The sequence below is a fragment of the Oncorhynchus clarkii genome, chromosome 17 (genome assembly GCF_045791955.1).
Source record: "Oncorhynchus clarkii lewisi isolate Uvic-CL-2024 chromosome 17, UVic_Ocla_1.0, whole genome shotgun sequence".
NCBI classification, from domain to species: domain Eukaryota; kingdom Metazoa; phylum Chordata; class Actinopteri; order Salmoniformes; family Salmonidae; genus Oncorhynchus; species Oncorhynchus clarkii.
The window spans coordinates 76,550,896-76,569,863 of NC_092163.1; the positions used below are offsets into that span (position 1 = coordinate 76,550,896).

The 18,968-nt window shown below is 50.1% G+C and overlaps 1 protein-coding gene across 1 annotated transcript in view; it reads left to right on the forward strand.

Moving 5' to 3' along the window:
• LOC139369935 (kinesin heavy chain-like) overlaps positions 1-18,968 on the forward strand; it is a 134,148-nt gene that overhangs the window by 33,675 nt on the left and 81,505 nt on the right. Inside the window, exon 2 of the mRNA XM_071109219.1 lies at positions 18,367-18,454. Within this exon, the coding sequence (XP_070965320.1) occupies positions 18,367-18,454 (88 nt within the window). The remainder of the gene's footprint in view (positions 1-18,366; positions 18,455-18,968) is intronic.

Here is an 18,968-nt window from a genome sequence, read left to right on the forward strand (position 1 = left end):
AGCAGTGGCCTAGCCAGGTCGGACAGACCAGTAGCAGTGGCGTCGGAGGCCTAGCCAGGTCGGACAGACCAGTAGCAGTGGCGTCGGAGGCCTAGCCAGGTCGGACAGACCAGTAGCAGTGGCGTCGGAGGCCTAGCCAGGTCGGACAGACCAGTAGCAGTGGCGTCGGAGGCCTAGCCAGGTCGGACAGACCAGTAGCAGTAGCGTCGGAGGCCTAGCCAGGTCGGACAGACCAGTAGCAGTGGCGTCGGAGGCCTAGCCAGGTCGGACAGACCAGTTGCAGTGGCGTCGGAGGCCTAGCCAGGTCGGACAGACCAGTAGCAGTGGCGTCGGAGGCCTAGCCAGGTCGGACAGACCAGTAGCAGTGTTGTCGGAGGCCTGGCCAGGTCGGACAGACCAGTAGCAGTGGCGTCGGAGGCCTAGCCAGATCGGACAGACCAGTAGCAGTAGCGTCGGAGGCCTAGCCAGGTCGGACAGACCAGTTGCAGTGGCGTCGGAGGCCTAGCCAGGTCGGACAGACCAGTAGCAGTGTTGTCGGAGGCCTGGCCAGGTCGGACAGACCAGTAGCAGTGGCGTCGGAGGCCTAGCCAGATCGGACAGACCAGTAGCAGTAGCGTCGGAGGCCTAGCCAGGTCGGACAGACCAGTTGCAGTGGCGTCGGAGGCCTAGCCAGGTCGGACAGACCAGTAGCAGTGGCGTCGGAGGCCTAGCCAGGTCGGACAGACCAGTAGCAGTGGCGTCGGAGGCCTAGCCAGGTCGGAGGCCTAGCCAGGTCGGAGGCCTAGCCAGGTCGGAGGCCTAGCCAGGTCGGACAGACCAGTAGCAGTGGCGTCGGAGGCCTAGCCAGGTCGGACAGACCAGTATCAGTGGCGTCGGAGGCCTAGCCAGGTCGGAGGCCTAGCCAGGTCGGAGGCCTAGCCAGGTCGGTCCAAACACAGATTAATTGTCCTCGTTTTTTTTCTTCGTCCCACACAAATCCTAAACTACGCCTTGCTCAGACAGTCTGTGTTTTTCCACTATACAGATACATTGTTTAATATAATTCCGACTAAAACTACACACATCATCAGACTATAATTTGATGATTCTAATCAATTTCATACAATTACAAGGTTTCAGAGTGGAATTATTTTATCATTATCATTCAACATATACATTATTTTATCAAATACCTACATGTTTTAAGCAGACCACCATAGTCCCTGTGCCGAAGAACACCAAGGTAACCTGCCTAAATGACTATCGCCCCATAGAACTCATCTGTAGCCATGACATGCTTTGAAAGTCATGGCTCACATAAAAAAACATCATCCCAGACACCCTGAATCCAATCCAATTCGCATACGGCCGCAATACATCCACAGATGACGCAATCTCTATTGCACTCCACACTGCCCTTTCCCATCTGTACAAAAGGAACACCTACGTGAGAATGCTGTTCATTGACTACAGCTCAGCGTTGAACACCGTAGTGCCCTCCACTATGGAGTGGATACGCATATCTACAACACTAATTAAGTTTGCCAACGGTGTTAATTAAGCCTGATCATAAACAACGCTGAGACAGCCTATAGGGAGGAGGTCAGAGGCCCGGCCGTGTGGTGACAGGAAAACAACCTCTCCCTCAATGTGAGCAAGACAAAGGAGCTGATCGTGGGGCTACAGGAAATGGAGGGCCGAGCACGCCCCCATTCACATCGACGGGGCTGTAGTGGAACGGCTCAAGAGCTTCAAGTTCCTCGGTGTCCACATCGCTAAGGATCTATCATGGTCCACACACACCAACACAGTTGTGAAGAGGGCACGACAACGCCTCTCCCCCCCATCAGGAGACTGAAAAGTTTCGTCATTGGTGCTCAGATCCTCACCTAGTTCTACAGCTGCACCATCGAGAGCATCTGGACTGGCTGCATCACCACTACTCGGCATCCGACCTCAAGGCACTACAGAGGGTAGTGTGTAGGACCCAATACATCACTGGGGCTGAGCCCCCTGTAATTCAGGACCTCTATACCAGGCGGTGTCAGAGGAAGGCCCTAAAAAAAGACTCCAGCCACCCAAGTCTGTTAGACTGTTCTCTGCTACCGCATGGCAAGTGGTACCGATGCACCAAGTCCGGAACCAACGGAACCCTGAACATCTTCTACTTCCCAAGCCATACATTTGTTAGTCCGGGTTAGTCTGAATAGTTAGTCCGGGTAGCTTATTGGTTAACTATTTAACGAACTCCATTGACCCCCTTTGCACTAAATATTTTTGACTCATCACTGTTTGTCATCCTGTTTCCTGGTCACTTTATCCCCACCTGTATGTTATGTTCACTATATATATACAGAAGTATTTCCCATTCATATTAGTAGATTTGATTATGTCAGCTACACCCGTTTGATTATGTCAGCTACACCCTACACCTGACAGGTGTTTAAAGTCTAGCACACAGCCGTGCAATCTCCATAGACAAACATTGGCAGTAGAATGGCCTTACTGAAGAGCACAGTGACTTTCAACGTGGCAGCGTCACAGGACGCCACCTTTCCAACAGGTCAGTTTGTCAAACGTATGCGCTGCTAGAGCTGCCCCGGTCAACTGTAAGTGCTGTTATTGTGAAGTGGAAATGTCTAGGAGCAACAACGGCTCAGCCGTGAAGTGGTAGGCCACACAAGCTCACAGAACGGGACCACCGAGTGCTGAAGCGCGTAAAAATCGTCTGTCCTCGGTTGCAACACTCACTACCGACTTCCAAACTGCCTCTGGAAGCAACGTCAGCACAAGAACTGTTCATCAGGAGCTTCAAGATGTCACAAGCCTAAGATCACCATGCCCAATGCCAAGCGTCGGCTGGAGTGGTGTAAAGCTCACCGCCATTGGACTCTGGAGCAGTGGAAACGTGTTCTCAGGAGTGATGAATCACGCTTCACCATCTGGCAGTCCCAAGGACGAATCTGGGTTTGGCAGATGCCAGATGAACGCTACCTGCCCCAATGCATAGTGCCAACCGTAAAGTTTGGTGGAGGAGGAATAATGGTCTGGGGCTGTTTTTCATGGTTCATGCCCCTTAGTTCCAGTGATGGGAAATCTTCACTCTACAGCATACAATGACATTCAAGACGATTCTGTGCTTCCAACTTTATGGCAACAGTTTGGGGATTTCCCTTTCTTGTTTCCGAATGACAATGCCCCCGTGCACAAAGCGAGGTCACTCTCCTCTCCTCTCACTCTCCTCTCTATCTAGCCCACTCTCCTCTCTATCTGGCCCACTCTCCCTCTCTCTAGCCCACTCTCCTCTCCTCTCCTCTCCTCTCCTCTCCTCTCCTCTCCTCTCCTCTCCTCTCCTCTCCTCTCCTCTCACTCTCTATCTAGCCCACTCTCCTCTCTATCTGGCCCACTCCCCCTCTCTCTAGCCCACTCTCCTCTCTCTAGCCCATTCTCCTCTCCTCTCACTCTCCTCTCTCTATCTAGCCCACTCTCCTCTCTGTAGCCCACTCTCCCTTTCTCTAGCCCACTCTCCTCTCCTCTCCTCTCCTCTCCTCTCCTCTCCTCTCCTCTCCTCTCCTCTCCTCTCCTCTCCTCTCCTCTCCTCTCTCTATCCCACTCTCCTCCCCTCTCACTCTCCCTCTCTCTAGCCCACTCTCCTCTCCTCTCCTCTCCTCTCCTCTCCTCTCCTCTCCTCTCCTCTCCTCTCCTCTCCTCTCCTCTCCTCTCCTCTCCTCTCCTCTCCTCTCCTCTCTCTATCCCACTCTCCTCCCCTCTCACTCTCCCTCTCTCTAGCCCACTCTCCTCTCCTCTCCTCTCCTCTCCTCTCCTCTCCTCTCCTCTCCTCTCCTCTCCTCTCCTCTCCTCTCCTCTCCTCTCCTCTCTTCTCTCTATCCCACTCTCCTCCCCTCTCACTCTCCCTCTCTCTAGCCCACTCTCCTCTCCTCTCCTCTCCTCTCCTCTCCTCTCCTCTCCTCTCCTCTCCTCTCCTCTCCTCTCCTCTCCTCTCCTCTCCTCTCCTCTCCTGTCTCCTGTCTCCTGTCTCGACTCTCTTGATTCTCCAGCTGTGAAAATCAATTGAGGAACAAAGAGAACCGTTCCATCCCTCTGCTGTTTTGCTCTTTACTCTCTCGTTCTCTCGTTCTCTCTTTCTCTCCCCTCGTTCTCTCGTTCTCTCACTCACATCCTCTTAATGAATAATGCAGGGTGCTCCAGTTCCATAAAATTGCCACAGTTGTTACGTCATATACATTGTTACGTCATGCCAACAAAGCAAATGTAATTTAATTGAGAGGGAGAGAGAGAGAGAGAGAGAGAGAGGGGGGAAGAAGGGGTGGGTAGGTGGGTGAGAGAGAGAGAGAGAGAGAGAGAGAGAGAGAGAGAGAGAGAGAGAGAGAGAGAGAGAGAGAGACCAAACTACCAGGTGTGAAACAGGGAAGGGACTCAGGGGGTATGCTAATTTGGTATAGAGCAGACCTAACTCACTCCATTAAATTAATCAAAACAGTAAACATTTTACATTTGGCTAGAAATTCAAAAGGAACTTATTTTAACAGAGAAAAATGTCCTCCTGTGTGCTATCTATATCCCCCCACTAGAATCCCCATACTTTAATGAAGACAGCTTCTCCATCCTGGAGGGGGAAATCAATAATTTCTAGGCCCAGGGACATGTACTAGTCTGTGGCAACCTAAATGCCAGAACCGGACAAGAACCTGACACCCTCAGCACACAGGGGGACAAACATCTGCCTGCAGGTGACAGCATTCTCTCCCACATATGCCCCCCTAGGCACAACTATGACAACATAACCAACAAAAACGGGTCACAACTCCTGCACTTCCTAACCTCCTGCCCAATGTATGACCATATTAGAGAGACATATTTCCCTCAGATTAAACTGTCACGTTCTGTCCTTTATTTCCTTTGTTTTGTCGTTAGTATGGTCAGGGCGTGAGTTGGGGTGGGCAGTCTATGTTTGTTTTTCTATGATTTGGGGATTTCTATGTTTCGGCCTAGTATGGTTCTCAATCAGAGGCAGGTGTCATTAGTTGTCTCTGATTGAGCATCATACTTAGGTAGGCTGGGTTTCACTGTTTGTGGGTGGGTGTTTGTTTCCGTGTTTGTTCACCACACGGTACTGTTTTCGTTTTCGGTTATTCAGGTTACATTTTTGTATTTTAGTGTTCAGATTGTCTTTAAAATTAAACATCATGAACACTTACCACGCCGCATCTTGGTCCGATCCATACTACACCTCCTCTTCAGACGAAGAGAAGGAAAACCATTACAGGGTGGGTGGGAGATAGAGAGAAGGGGTGGGTAGGTGAAAGAGAAAGAGAGAAGGGGTGGGTGAGAGAGAGAGAAGGGGTGGGTAGGAGAGCGAGAGAGAGAGAGAGAAGGGGTGGGTAGGAGAGAGAGAAGGGGTGGGTGGGAGAGAGAGAGAGAGAGAAGGGGTGGGTAGGAGAGAGAGAGAAGGGGTGGGTGGGAGAGAGAGAGAGAGAGAGAGAGAAGGGGTGGGTAGGAGAGAGGGAGAAAACAGGTGGGTGGGAGAGAGAGAGAGAAAAGGGGTGGGTGGAAGAGATAGAGAGAGAGAGAGAGAGGGGTGGGTGGAAGAGAGAGAGAGGGAGAGAGAGAGAGAGGAGGGGTGGGAGAGAGAGAGAGAGAGGGGAGGGAGAGAGAGAGAGGGAGGGAGAGAGAGAGAAAAGGGGTGGGTGGAAGAGAGAGAGCGAGGGAGGGAGAGAGAGAGAAAAGGGGTGGGTGGAAGAGAGAGAGAGGGAGAGAGAGGAGGGGTGGGAGAGAGAGAAAGAGAAAAGGGGTGGGTGGAAGGGAGAGAGAGAGAAGGGGTGGGAGAGAGAGAGAGAAAAGGGGTGGGTGGAAGAGCGAGAGAGGGAGAGAGAGAGAGAGAGAGAGAGAGAGAGAGAGAGAGAGAAGGGGTGGGTGAGAGAGAGAGAGAGAAGGGGTGGGTGAGAGAGAGAGAAGGGGTGGGTGGGAGAGAGAGAGAGAGAGAGAGAGAGAGATGTGTGGGAGAGAGAGAGAGAGAGAGAGATGGGTGGGAGAGAGAGAGAGAGCAGAAGGGATTATTCAGATGTTCTGTCCTGTATTTTCTAAATCCAGATTAATTTGTTTAATAATGTATTCCAGGATTGTGCATGCCGTTGTTGATGGGGAGTGTAATTATGTTGTTATCTGTGTGTCTGTCTTTCTGGGGTTATGAAACCTGATTAGCAACCCGGAAAGCAGGCTGAATCCCGTGTGAAGGGTCTTTAATGCCCCAGAGAGGAAGAGAGGAGAGACAACCTCCTCCCTCAGTACTTTAAATAGGCCATGACTAGTGGGAGTCGGGGGAAGGCAATAAACACATTCGGTAACAAACAGTTACCAAATCCCTAAAACTCATATTTATCAATCTGTTTTTTATGAATGACAAAAATTGACCCACCCCCCCCAGACGTGGCTAGCGATACGTTGACATGGAAACAGAGAGAAGCAAAGAGACGAGGGAGCAGAAGTGTAGTAGAGTGTGAAAATGGACTCAGAGAGAGTTACAGAGAATCTCTATAGCAGCTGCACTGGTTATGCCCACCACGTCAAACATTCTGGCGTTACACACACACCTAGGCTGGTTAGAGAGCAAAGCTGTGATGGTCCCCAGGGCCCAGCCCATTGCAGCATGTCTCCCTCCCAGACCTCTCTCTCTCTCTCTCCCCTCACTAACTTTCCCTCCCTCCCTCCCTCCCTCCCTCCCTCCCTCCCTCCCTCCCTCCCTCCCTCCCTCCCTCCCTCCCTCCCTCCCTCCCTCCCTCCCTCCCTCCTGTCTCTCTTTCTCTCCTCCTCTTTCTCTTTCCCTCTCTCCTGTTCCATCTCCTCCTCCTAATCCACCCCTCTTTGTCTCTCCTCTAGCTACCTCTCCCCCTCTCCCCCCCCCCCCTCTCTCAGGCTGAAAACAGATTGGAGGCTGTTGAAGGAAGGGAGGCCTTGGTCTGCTGTGTTTCACATGCAACACACACACACACACACACATTATCAGGTGTCTGCAGCAGAACATAACAGAACAGAAAGAGCGTCAGATTAGCTTCTTAAGGAGGCAGATCTGAATAACAAATGGATTTGCAATAGGAATGTGTTTGTTAATACACGGCTTTGCAACGTAATGGTAATATGTTTGATTCAATTTCCTTCAAAAGACCCCGGTGAAGGTTGTAGCACGTTTTCAGGTGTTCTGCTCGCTGGGGCGTTCTGTTTGTGTGGAACACATCATTCGGAACGAGGCCCAACTGCAATCCGACGTGATGGAGAAATCTTGTACGCAGTTTGCACCAGGTGGTCGAATTGTGACAAGTTGAAAACCATTTCAGTTGACAGAAACCCCCATCTATTACTTCTTCAACTAGGCCATGACAGGAAATCAGAACATCTAAATACTGTGTATGTCTGCTGTAGAAATTAATGACTGACATATTAACACTAGTGACTTGGTAGATATTGATCGGCGGTGTAATTGAGACAATTGAAAACAGTCCTGTAGAAATGAATAACTGAGCATCCTAAGAATACTTCCAGAACTAACAGAATGTCCTTTTACAGACAGTGAGTCAGTAGATATGGTCTGCCAGACAGTGAGTCAGTAGATATGGTCTGCCAGACAGTGAGTCAGTAGATATGGTCTGCCAGACAGTGAGTCAGTAGATATTGTTTGCCAGACAGTGAGTCAGTAGATATTGTCTGCCAGACAGTGAGTCAGTAGATATTGTCTGCCAGACAGTGAGTCAGTAGATATTGTCTGCCAGACAGTGAGTCAGTAGATATGGTCTGCCAGACAGTGAGTCAGTAGATATGGTCTGCCAGACAGTGAGTCAGTAGATATTGTCTGCCAGACAGTGAGTCAGTAGATATTGTCTGCCAGACAGTGAGTCAGTAGATATGGTCTGCCAGACAGTGAGTCAGTAGATATGATCTGCCAGACAGTGAGTCAGTAGATATTGTCTGCCAGACAGTGAGTCAGTAGATATTGTCTGCCAGACAGTGAGTCAGTAGATAATGTCTGCCAGACAGTGAGTCAGTAGATATGGTCTGCCAGACAGTGAGTCAGTAGATATGGTCTGCCAGACAGTGAGTCAGTAGATATGGTCTGCCAGAGAGTGGGTCAGTAGATATGGTCTGCCAGACAGTGAGTCAGTAGATATGGTCTGCCAGACAGTGAGTCAGTAGATATTGTTTGCCAGACAGTGAGTCAGTAGATATTGTCTGCCAGACAGTGAGTCAGTAGATATTGTCTGCCAGACAGTGAGTCAGTAGATATTGTCTGCCAGACAGTGAGTCAGTAGATATGGTCTGCCAGACAGTGAGTCAGTAGATATTGTCTGCCAGACAGTGAGTCAGTAGATATTGTTTGCCAGACAGTGAGTCAGTAGATATTGTCTGCCAGACAGTGAGTCAGTAGATATTGTCTGCCAGACAGTGAGTCAGTAGATATTGTCTGCCAGACAGTGAGTCAGTAGATATTGTCTGCCAGACAGTGAGTCAGTAGATATGGTCTGCCAGACAGTGAGTCAGTAGATATGGTCTGCCAGACAGTGAGTCAGTAGATATTGTCTGCCAGACAGTGAGTCAGTAGATATTGTCTGCCAGACAGTGAGTCAGTAGATATGGTCTGCCAGACAGTGAGTCAGTAGATATGGTCTGCCAGACAGTGAGTCAGTAGATATGGTCTGCCAGACAGTGAGTCAGTAGATATGGTCTGCCAGAGAGTGGGTCAGTAGATATGGTCTGCCAGACAGTGAGTCAGTAGATATGGTCTGCCAGACAGTGAGTCAGTAGATATTGTTTGCCAGACAGTGAGTCAGTAGATATTGTCTGCCAGACAGTGAGTCAGTAGATATTGTCTGCCAGACAGTGAGTCAGTAGATATGGTCTGCCAGAGAGTGGGTCAGTAGATATGGTCTGCCAGACAGTGAGTCAGTAGATATGGTCTGCCAGACAGTGAGTCAGTAGATATTGTTTGCCAGACAGTGAGTCAGTAGATATTGTCTGCCAGACAGTGAGTCAGTAGATATTGTCTGCCAGACAGTGAGTCAGTAGATATTGTCTGCCAGACAGTGAGTCAGTAGATATTGTTTGCCAGACAGTGAGTCAGTAGATATTGTCTGCCAGACAGTGAGTCAGTAGATATTGTCTGCCAGACAGTGAGTCAGTAGATATTGTCTGCCAGACAGTGAGTCAGTAGATATGGTCTGCCAGACAGTGAGTCAGTAGATATTGTCTGCCAGACAGTGAGTCAGTAGATATTGTTTGCCAGACAGTGAGTCAGTAGATATTGTCTGCCAGACAGTGAGTCAGTAGATATTGTCTGCCAGACAGTGAGTCAGTAGATATTGTCTGCCAGACAGTGAGTCAGTAGATATTGTCTGCCAGACAGTGAGTCAGTAGATATGGTCTGCCAGACAGTGAGTCAGTAGATATTGTCTGCCAGACAGTGAGTCAGTAGATATTGTCTGCCAGACAGTGAGTCAGTAGATATTGTCTGCCAGACAGTGAGTCAGTAGATATGGTCTGCCAGACAGTGAGTCAGTAGATATTGTCTGCCAGACAGTGATTCAGTAGATATGGTCTGCCAGACAGTGAGTCAGTAGATATTGTCTGCCAGACAGTGAGTCAGTAGATATTGTCTGCCAGACAGTGAGTCAGTAGATTAGGTCTGCCAGACAGTGAGTCAGTAGATATTGTCTGCCAGACAGTGAGTCAGTAGATATTGTCTGCCAGACAGTGAGTCAGTAGATATGGTCTGCCAGACAGTGAGTCAGTAGATATGGTCTGCCAGACAGTGAGTCAGTAGATATGGTCTGCCAGACAGTGAGTCAGTAGATATTGTTTGCCAGACAGTGAGTCAGTAGATATTGTCTGCCAGACAGTGAGTCAGTAGATATTGTCTGCCAGACAGTGAGTCAGTAGATATGGTCTGCCAGACAGTGAGTCAGTAGATATTGTCTGCCAGACAGTGAGTCAGTAGATATTGTCTGCCAGACAGTGAGTCAGTAGATATTGTTTGCTAGACAGTGAGTCAGTAGATATTGTCTGCCAGACAGTGAGTCAGTAGATATGGTCTGCCAGACAGTGAGTCAGTAGATATGGTCTGCCAGACAGTGAGTCAGTAGATATTGTCTGCCAGACAGTGAGTCAGTAGATATGGTCTGCCAGACAGTGAGTCAGTAGATATTGTCTGCCAGACAGTGAGTCAGTAGATATGGTTTGCCAGACAGTGAGTCAGTAGATATTGTCTGCCAGACAGTGAGTCAGTAGATATTGTCTGCCAGACAGTGAGTCAGTAGATATTGTCTGCCAGACAGTGAGTCAGTAGATATTGTCTGCCAGACAGTGAGTCAGCATATATTGTCTGCCAGACAGTGGGTCAGATATTGTCTACATTTGGACCAGGGCCAATAGGAATATAGTGCCATTTGGACCAGGGCCAATAGGAATAGAGTGCAGATTGAGTCTCCTCAGAACAGCACCAGAATAGAAGACAACTGCTGAGCATGTATTATTCAGTGAAGATCCTGAAATTGTAGTTTTGGGGCAATATGAGCTTAACCAGTCTAACCAGCGAAACCAGTCAAACCATCATAAACAGTCTACCCAGCGAAACCAGTCTAATTAGTCAAACCAGTGAAACCAGTCTAACCAGCATAACCTCGTACCCATGTTTATTTATGTATGTACGTATTTAGTGTTTGGAGCATGTTAAGTGGACTTATATTAAAAGACTCCATTTACACTCTGTTTGACTCTCCTGCGCCTGACTTCCCTGCCACCTGTACACACGACTCTGACAACAAGAGACATCACATTAAACAGATATCAAAAGCCTTCTCTTGCTCTAAAGAGACCAGTCCGAAGTTCACATGAGAACCTCTCGACAAGTCCAACATGTCCCTGGTTTAAGAACAAAGAGTCCAGATGAGACTTCAGTCTGTTAGCGAGGACCTCGGCAAATATCTTGTAGTCCGCACAGAGTAATGTCACGGGCCTCCAGTTTCTTAAGGTCACACAGGTCCCCATTTTTGGACAGGAGAGTCAGAGCCGCCCGACGGCAGCTCATCGGCAACTCTCCTACCACGACGCATTCAAGCAAACACGCAAAAAAAAGTCCAGTCGAATTATTTCCCAGAATTTGTATAAAACTCCGCTGGGAGTCCGTCGACCCTCGGTGCACGGCCTGGGGGACATCTGGGTTACGGCCTCTGCCAGTTCATGGGACAACAGGGGAAAGTCCATTTCATCTCTCTGTGCCAGAGAGAGCTTAAGGAGTTCTGAAAACAAAACCCGAGCACACAGTTCTGCCCTATAAAACACAGTATAAAACTCCACAGTCCGCTCCCGCATCTCCCCCACCACAGAGGTCACCCGCCCATCAGACAGCCGCATCTCCCCCACCACAGAGGTCACCCGCCCATCAGACAGCCGCATCTCCCCCACCACAGAGGTCACCCGCCCATCAGACAGCCGCATCTCCCCCACCACAGAGGTCACCCGCCCATCAGACAGCCGCATCTCCCCCACCACAGAGGTCACCCGCCCATCAGACAGCCGCATCTCCCCCACCACAGAGGTCACCCGCCCATCAGACAGCCGCATCTCCCCCACCACAGAGGTCACCCGCCCATCAGACAGCCGCATCTCCCCCACCACAGAGGTCACCCGCCCATCAGACAGCCGCATCTCCCCCACCACAGAGGTCACCCGCCCATCAGACAGCCGTAGACAATGCCCTTGGCTTCACCACTCTGTTTTTCCAAACCAAAGAAGAAGGAGCTGGGAGCATCCATCTCCTTGAGCATGGAGAACCTAGCTCTTACAAGTGCTCCCTTTGCTTTAACCTGGAAAAAACTGCCCAGGTCCCTATGTAGTTCAGCTAAATTAGCCTGGAGGCCTACATTGCCTTGCCCCACCATCTCTAACCTCCATCTCACTAATACGCTCTAGTTCCCCCAATACTCTCCTAGCCTCTGAGGAGGAGAGAGCTGTATTCTGTTGACAGAAAACTTCTAACTTTCCCCACAGCCCACCATTGACTCAGAAACTCATACAACCCCTCTTCGCTGCTCCCACCTTTCCCAAAAAGTCTGGAAACCTGAGCAAAAAGTGGTACCTTGTAAGAGCTTTACATTAAACTTCAAGAAAATAAGTAAGGACACAGCCCTTCATCCGGACTCTCAACTACAACTACAAAACCCTCGCAGCATGCACACACACAGAGAGAGAGAGAGAGAGAGAGAGAGAGAGAGAGAGAGAGAGAGAGAGAGAGAGAGAGAGAGAGAGAGAGAGAGAGAGAGAGAGAGAGAGAGAGAGAGAGAGAGAGAGAGAGAGAGAGAGAGAGAGAGAGAGAGAGAGAGAGAGAGAGAGAGAGAGAATACATATACATAACATGACATTTGTAATGTCTTTATTCTTTTGGAACTTCTGTGAGTGTAATGTTGAGTGTATTATCTACTTCACTTGCTTTGGCAATGTTAACATATGTTTCCCATGCTAATAAAGCGGCCTTGAATTGAATTGAGAGAATCTTTGCTGGCTAATAGCGGGAGAGGAGGATACACATTGTTGTCTTGAGGTCTGTTTCATTATGGAGATTTTCACTGCAGTGTCTTTCCAATCTTCATCCCTCCATTAATCCTCCCTCCATCCCTGGCTCAAACACTGAGGTCTGATTAAATCAGGAGCCAGATTGGCTTTCCGCCTGCTGCTTCGAGACCATGTCTCACCCTTCCTCTCTTCCTGTCTCCCTCTCTCTGTATCTCCTCTCTATCTCTGTATCTCCCCTTCTCTTTCTCTCTCTGTTTCCCCCCTCTCTCTCTCTGTTTCTCCCCTCTCTCTCTCTGTTTCTCCCCTCTCTCTCTCTGTTTCTCCCCTCTCTCTCTCTGTTTCTCCCCTCCCTCTCTCTGTTTCTCCTCCCCCTCCCTCTGTCCCCCCCTCTCTGTTTCTCCTCCCCCTCCCTCTGTCCCCCCTCTCTGTTTCTCCTCCCCCTCCCTCTGCTCTCCCCTCTCTCTGTTTTTCCTCCCCCTCCCTCTGTTCTCCCCTCTCTCTGTTTCTCCCCCCTCTCCCTCTGTTCTCCCCCCTCTCTCTCTGTTTCTCCCCCCTCTCTCTCTCTGTTTCTCCCCCCTCTCTCTGTGTTTCTCCCCCCTCTCTCTGTTTCTCCCCCCTCTCTCTCTCTGTTTCTCCCCTCTCTCTCTCTGTTTCTCCCCCCTCGCTCTCTCTGTCCCCCCCTCTCTCTCTGTTTCTCCCCCCTCTCTCTCTCTGTTTCTCCCCCTCTCTCGCTCTGTTTCTCCCCCCTCTCTCTCTGTTTTTCGCCCCTCTCTCTCTCTGTTTCTCCCCCCACTCTCTCTCTCTCTCTGTTTCTCCCCCCTCTCTCTCTGTTTCTCCCCCCCTCCCTCTCTGTCACCCCCTCTCTCTGTTTCTCCCCCCCTCTCTCTCTCTGTTTCTCCCCTCTCTCTCTCTGTCCCCCTCTCTCTCTGTATCTTCCCCTCTCTCTGTTTCTCCCCCTCTCTCTCTCTGTTTCTCCCCCCTCTCTCTCTCTGTTTCTCCCCCCTCTCTCTCTCTGTTTCTCCCCCCTCTCTCTCTGTTTCTCCCCCCTCTCTCTCTCTGTTTCTTCCCTCTCTCTCTCTCTGTTTCTCCCCCCCCTCTCTCTGTTTCTCCCCTCTCCCTCTGTTCTCCCCCCTCTCTCTCTGTTTCTCCCCCCCTCTCTCTCTGTTTCTCCCCTCTCTCTCTCTGTTTCTCCCCTCTCTCTCTGTTTCTCCCCTCTCTCTCTGTTTCTCCCCCCTCTCTCTCTGTTTCTCCCCTCTCTCTCTGTTTCTCCCCCCTCTCTCTCTGTTTCTCCCCCCTCTCTCTCTCTGTTTCTCCCCCCTCTCTCTGTTTCTACCCCCTCTCTCTCTCTGTTTCTCCCCCCTCTCTCTCTGTTTCTACCCCCTCTCTCTCTCTCTGTTTCTACCCCCCCTCTCTCTGTTTCTACCCCCTCTCTCTCTCTCTGTTTCTCGCCCCTCTATCTCTGTTTCTCCCCCCTCTCTCTCTGTTTCTCCCCTCTCTCTCACTGTTTCTACCCCCTCTCTCTCTGTTTCTCCCCCCTCTCCCTCTGTTTCTACCCCCTCTCTCTCTGTTTCTCCCCTCTCTCTCACTGTTTCTACCCCCTCTCTCTCTGTTTCTCCCCCCTCTCCCTCTGTTTCTACCCCCTCTCTCCGTCTGTTTCTCCCCCCTCTCTCTTTGTTTCTCCCCCTCTCTCTCTCTGTTTCTACCCCCTCTCTCTCTGTTTCTCCCCCCTCTCTCTCTGTTTCTCCCCTCTCTCTCTCTGTTTCTACCCCCTCTCTCTCTGTTTCTCCCCCCTCTCTCTCTGTTTCTCCCCTCTCTCTCTGTTTCTCCTCCCTCTCTCTGTTTCTCTCCCCTCTCTCTCTGTTTCTCCCCTCTCTCTCTGTTTCTCCCCTCTCTCTCTGTTTCTCTCCCCTCTCTCTCTGTTTCTCCCCTCTCTCTCTGTTTCTCCCCCGCTCTCTCTGTTTCTCTCCCCTCTCTCTCTGTTTCTCCCCCCTCTCTCTCTGTTTCTCCCCTCCCTCTCTCTGTTTCTACCCCCTCTCTCTCTGTTTCTCCCCCCCCCTCTCTCTCTGTTTCTCCCCTCTCTCTCTGTTTCTCCCCCCTCTCTCTGTTTCTCTCCCCTCTCTCTCTGTTTCTCCCCTCTCTCTCTGTTTCTCCCCTCTCTCTCTGTTTCTCCCCCCGCTCTCTCTGTTTCTCTCCCCTCTCTCTCTGTTTCTCCCCCCTCTCTCTCTGTTTCTCCCCCCTCTCTCTCTGTACTCCCCCACCCCTCTCTCTGTCTGTACTCCCCCACCCCTCTCTCTGTCTGTACTCCCCCACCCCTCTCTCTCTGTACTCCCCCACCCCTCTCTCTCTCTGTACTCCCCCACCCCTCTCTCTCTGTACTCCCCCACCCTTCTCTCTCTGTTTCTCGCCCCTCTCTCTCTGTTTCCCACCCCTCTCTCTCTGTTTCTCCCCTCTCTCTCTGTTTCTCCCCCCTCTCTCTCTGTTTCTCTCCCCTCTCTCTCTCTGTTTCTCCCCTCTCTCTCTGTTTCTCCCCCCTCTCTCTCTGTTTCTCTCCCCTCTCTCTCTGTACTCCCCCACCCCTCTCTCTGTCTGTACTCCCCCACCCCCCTCTCTCTGTACTCCCCCACCCCTCTCTCTCTCTGTACTCCCCCACCCCCCTCTCTCTCTGTTTCTCCCCCCTCTCTCTCTCTGTACTCCCCCACCCCTCTCTCTCTCTCTGTATCTCCCCCCTCCTCTTCCTCCCATACTGGAGCCAGTATGATATATTTATCTGTCTAATGGGTTGGACTGTGATGTGATCCTCTCTAGGGGTTGGTAGCTGGAGCTAATCAAAACACAACCCTCTATAGCCATTCAGTAACACCACTCTCTAGAGCCACTCAGTAACACCACTCTCTATAGCCACTCAGTAACACCACTCTCTATAGCCACTCAGTAACACCACTCTCTAGAGCCACTCAGTAACACCACTCTCTATAGCCACTCAGTAACACCACTCTCTAGAGCCACTCAGTAACACCACTCTCTATAGCCACTCAGTAACACCACTCTCTATAGCCACTCAGGAACACCACTCTCTATAGCCACTCAGTAACACACACTCTCTATAGCCACTCAGTAACACCACTCTCTATAGCCACTCAGAACCACACACAGGGCTCTACTGTCCCTCCATCAGGTCCTAATGGCCTGGTACTCAGGGCTCTATTGTCCCTCCATCAGGTCCTAATGGCCTGGTACTCAGGGCTCTACTGTCCCTCCATCAGGTCCTAATGGCCTGGTACTCAGGGCTCTATTGTTCCTCCATCAGGTCCTAATGGTCTGGTACTCAGGGCTCTATTGTTCCTCCATCAGGTCCTAATGGTCTGGTACTCAGGGCTCTACTGTTCCTCCATCAGGTCCTAATGGTCTGGTACTCAGGGCTCTACTGTTCCTCCATCAGGTCCTAATGGCCTGGTACTCAGGGCTCTATTGTCCCTCCATCAGGTCCTAATGGCCTGGTACTCAGGGCTCTATTGTTCCTCCAGCAGGTCCTAATGGTCTGGTACTCAGGGCTCTACTGTTTCTCCATCAGGTCCTAATGGTCTGGTACTCAGGGCTCTACTGTTCCTCCATCAGGTCCTAATGGTCTGGTACTCAGGGCTCTACTGTTCCTCCATCAGGTCCTAATGGCCTGGTACTCAGGGCTCTACTGTTCCTCCATCAGGTCCTAATGGTCTGGTACTCAGGGCTCTATTGTTCCTCCATCAGGTCCTAATGGCCTGGTACTCAGGGCTCTATTGTTCCTCCATCAGGTCCTAATGGCCTGGTACTCAGGGCTCTATTGTTCCTCCATCAGGTCCTAATGGTCTGGTACTCAGGGCTCTATTGTTCCTCCATCAGGTCCTAATGGTCTGGTACTCAGGGCTCTATTGTTCCTCCATCAGGTCCTAATGGTCTGGTACTCGGGGCTCTATTGTCCCTCAATCAGGTCCTAATGGTCTGGTACTCAGGGCTCTATTGTTCCTCCATCAGGTCCTAATGGTCTGGTACTCTGGGCTCTATTGTCCCTCAATCAGGTCCTAATGGTCTGGTACTCAGGGCTCTATTGTTCCTCCATCAGGTCCTAATGGTCTGGTACTCAGGGCTCTATTGTTCCTCCACCAGGTCCTAATGGTCTGGTACTCAGGGCTCTATTGTCCCTCCATCAGGTCCTAATGGTCTGGTACTCAGGGCTCTATTGTCCCTCCATCAGGTCCTAATGGTCTGGTACTCAGGGCTCTATTGTCCCTCCATCAGGTCCTAATGGTCTGGTACTCAGGGCTCTATTGTTCCTCCATCAGGTCCTAATGGTCTGGTACTCAGGGCTCTATTGTTCCTCCATCAGGTCCTAATGGTCTGGTACTCAGGGCTCTATTGTTCCTCCATCAGGTCCTAATGGTCTGGTACTCAGGGCTCTATTGTCCCTCCATCAGGTCCTAATGGCCTGGTACTCAGGGCTCTATTGTCCCTCCATCAGGTCCTAATGGCCTGGTACTCAGGGCTCTATTGTCCCTCCATCAGGTCCTAATGGTCTGGTACTCAGGGCTCTATTGTCCCTCCATCAGGTCCTAATGGTCTGGTACTCAGGGCTCTATTGTCCCTCTAACCACTCTGACATAAATGCAATCAAAAATCACATCAAAACAGTATCAGTGCTTTTAAAACTCACCTCACTGTGATCGATACACGTGAAGAAAGAAGTTCAACAACAGGTTGAAACTGAGTGTGGAAAACGTGGTTGATGTGGATGTTGTTTCAAAGCCAAACACAACGAAACAGCTACGTAGATTGAAGATGTTTTTTGGTACATGATTGGTCTAGCTAGCCTATACTCCAAGATTCTAGGAGTTGCTTTTGAGTGATGACTGTATTGCTATGTATACTGGATGGGCTGGTTACCTGATGCTACGCTCTACTTTTAGTTTATTTTTTGACCATTTTAATTGTAAACGATCACAGTAAGGCACTTAATTGTTACCCAGAAATGATTTGATATTGAATTAAAATGGCTGCAGTGGACCTTTAAAGGATGGGTCATCATAGTGAGACACACACACACACACACACACACACACACACACACGCACTTTGCCCGGAGTAGTGTTGTTGACAGTGCATTTGTTGATGCATTGACTAACAGCTCGTATCGCTGAAGCATAACAGATTGCGAGATAGACATGTAAAGGTAGTTTCTGATTGAGTCGACATGTTGTCTTTAAATTTCAACCACGCTGTAACGTTGAATGGATTGAATAGAGCCTTGTAGCGTCAGACCGCGCTAAGGGCTGTGTTTGGCTTTGTCCCAAATTGCACCCAATTTGTCCCAAATTGCATCATGTATAGTGCACTACTTTGGATATGGCTTGAAAATAGTGCACTATATAGGGAACAGACTTCCGTTTGAGACGCATCCAGCATCAGGGAACGTGTTCAGGGATGTGTTTTTCTCCGTCTGCAACCCAAATGGCACCCTATTCCCTATAAAGGGCACTACTTTCAAGCCATATCAGAAGTAGTGCACTATGTATGGAACAGGGTCACAGTTGAGACGCTTCCAGAGTCAGAGACCGTGTAAAGGGCTGTGTGTCTCTGTGTTTGTTATGATGTATTGACTGACTCTGGGTCTCTGTGTGCGTGTCTGTGTGTTTCTGTGTGTGTTTCTGTGTGTGCGTGGGTGGTGTATTGACTGACTCTGGGTCTCTGTGTGTTTCTGTGTGTGTCTGTGTGTGTGTCTGTGTGTGCGTGGGTGGTGTATTGACTGACTCTGTGTCTGTGTGGGTCTTGGCTTCACAGGGAAAGTCCTATGTGTTTGACCGGGTGTTCCCCACCAACACAACACAGGAACAGGTGTACAACACCTGCGCCAAGCAGATAGTCAAAGGTGAGTGCCAGCCTCTCTCTCTCTCTCTCTCTCTCTGTCTCGCTCTCTCTCTCTCCCTCTCTCCCTCTCTCTCTCGCTCTCTCGCTCTCTCTCGCTCTCTCTCTCTCTCTCTCTCGCGCTCTCTCGCTCTCTCTCGCTCTCTCTCGCTCTCTCTCGCTCTCTCTCTCGCTCTCTCTCGCTCTCTCTCTCTCTCTCTCTCTCTCTCTCTCTCTCTCTCTCTCTCTCTCTCTCGTACCAGTCAAAAGTTTGGACACACCTACTCATTCAAGGGTTTTTCTTAATTTTTGCTATTTTCTACATTGTAGAATAATAGTGAAGACATCAAAACTATGAAATAACACATATGGAATCATGTAGTTACCAAAATAGTGTTTAAAAAATGATCTCAATTGGGTTGAGGTCGGGTAATTGTGGAGGTCAGGTCATCTGATGCAGCACTCCATCAATCTCCTTCTTGGTCAAATATCCCTTACACAGCCTGGAGGTGTGTTGGGTCATTGTCCTGTTGAAACAC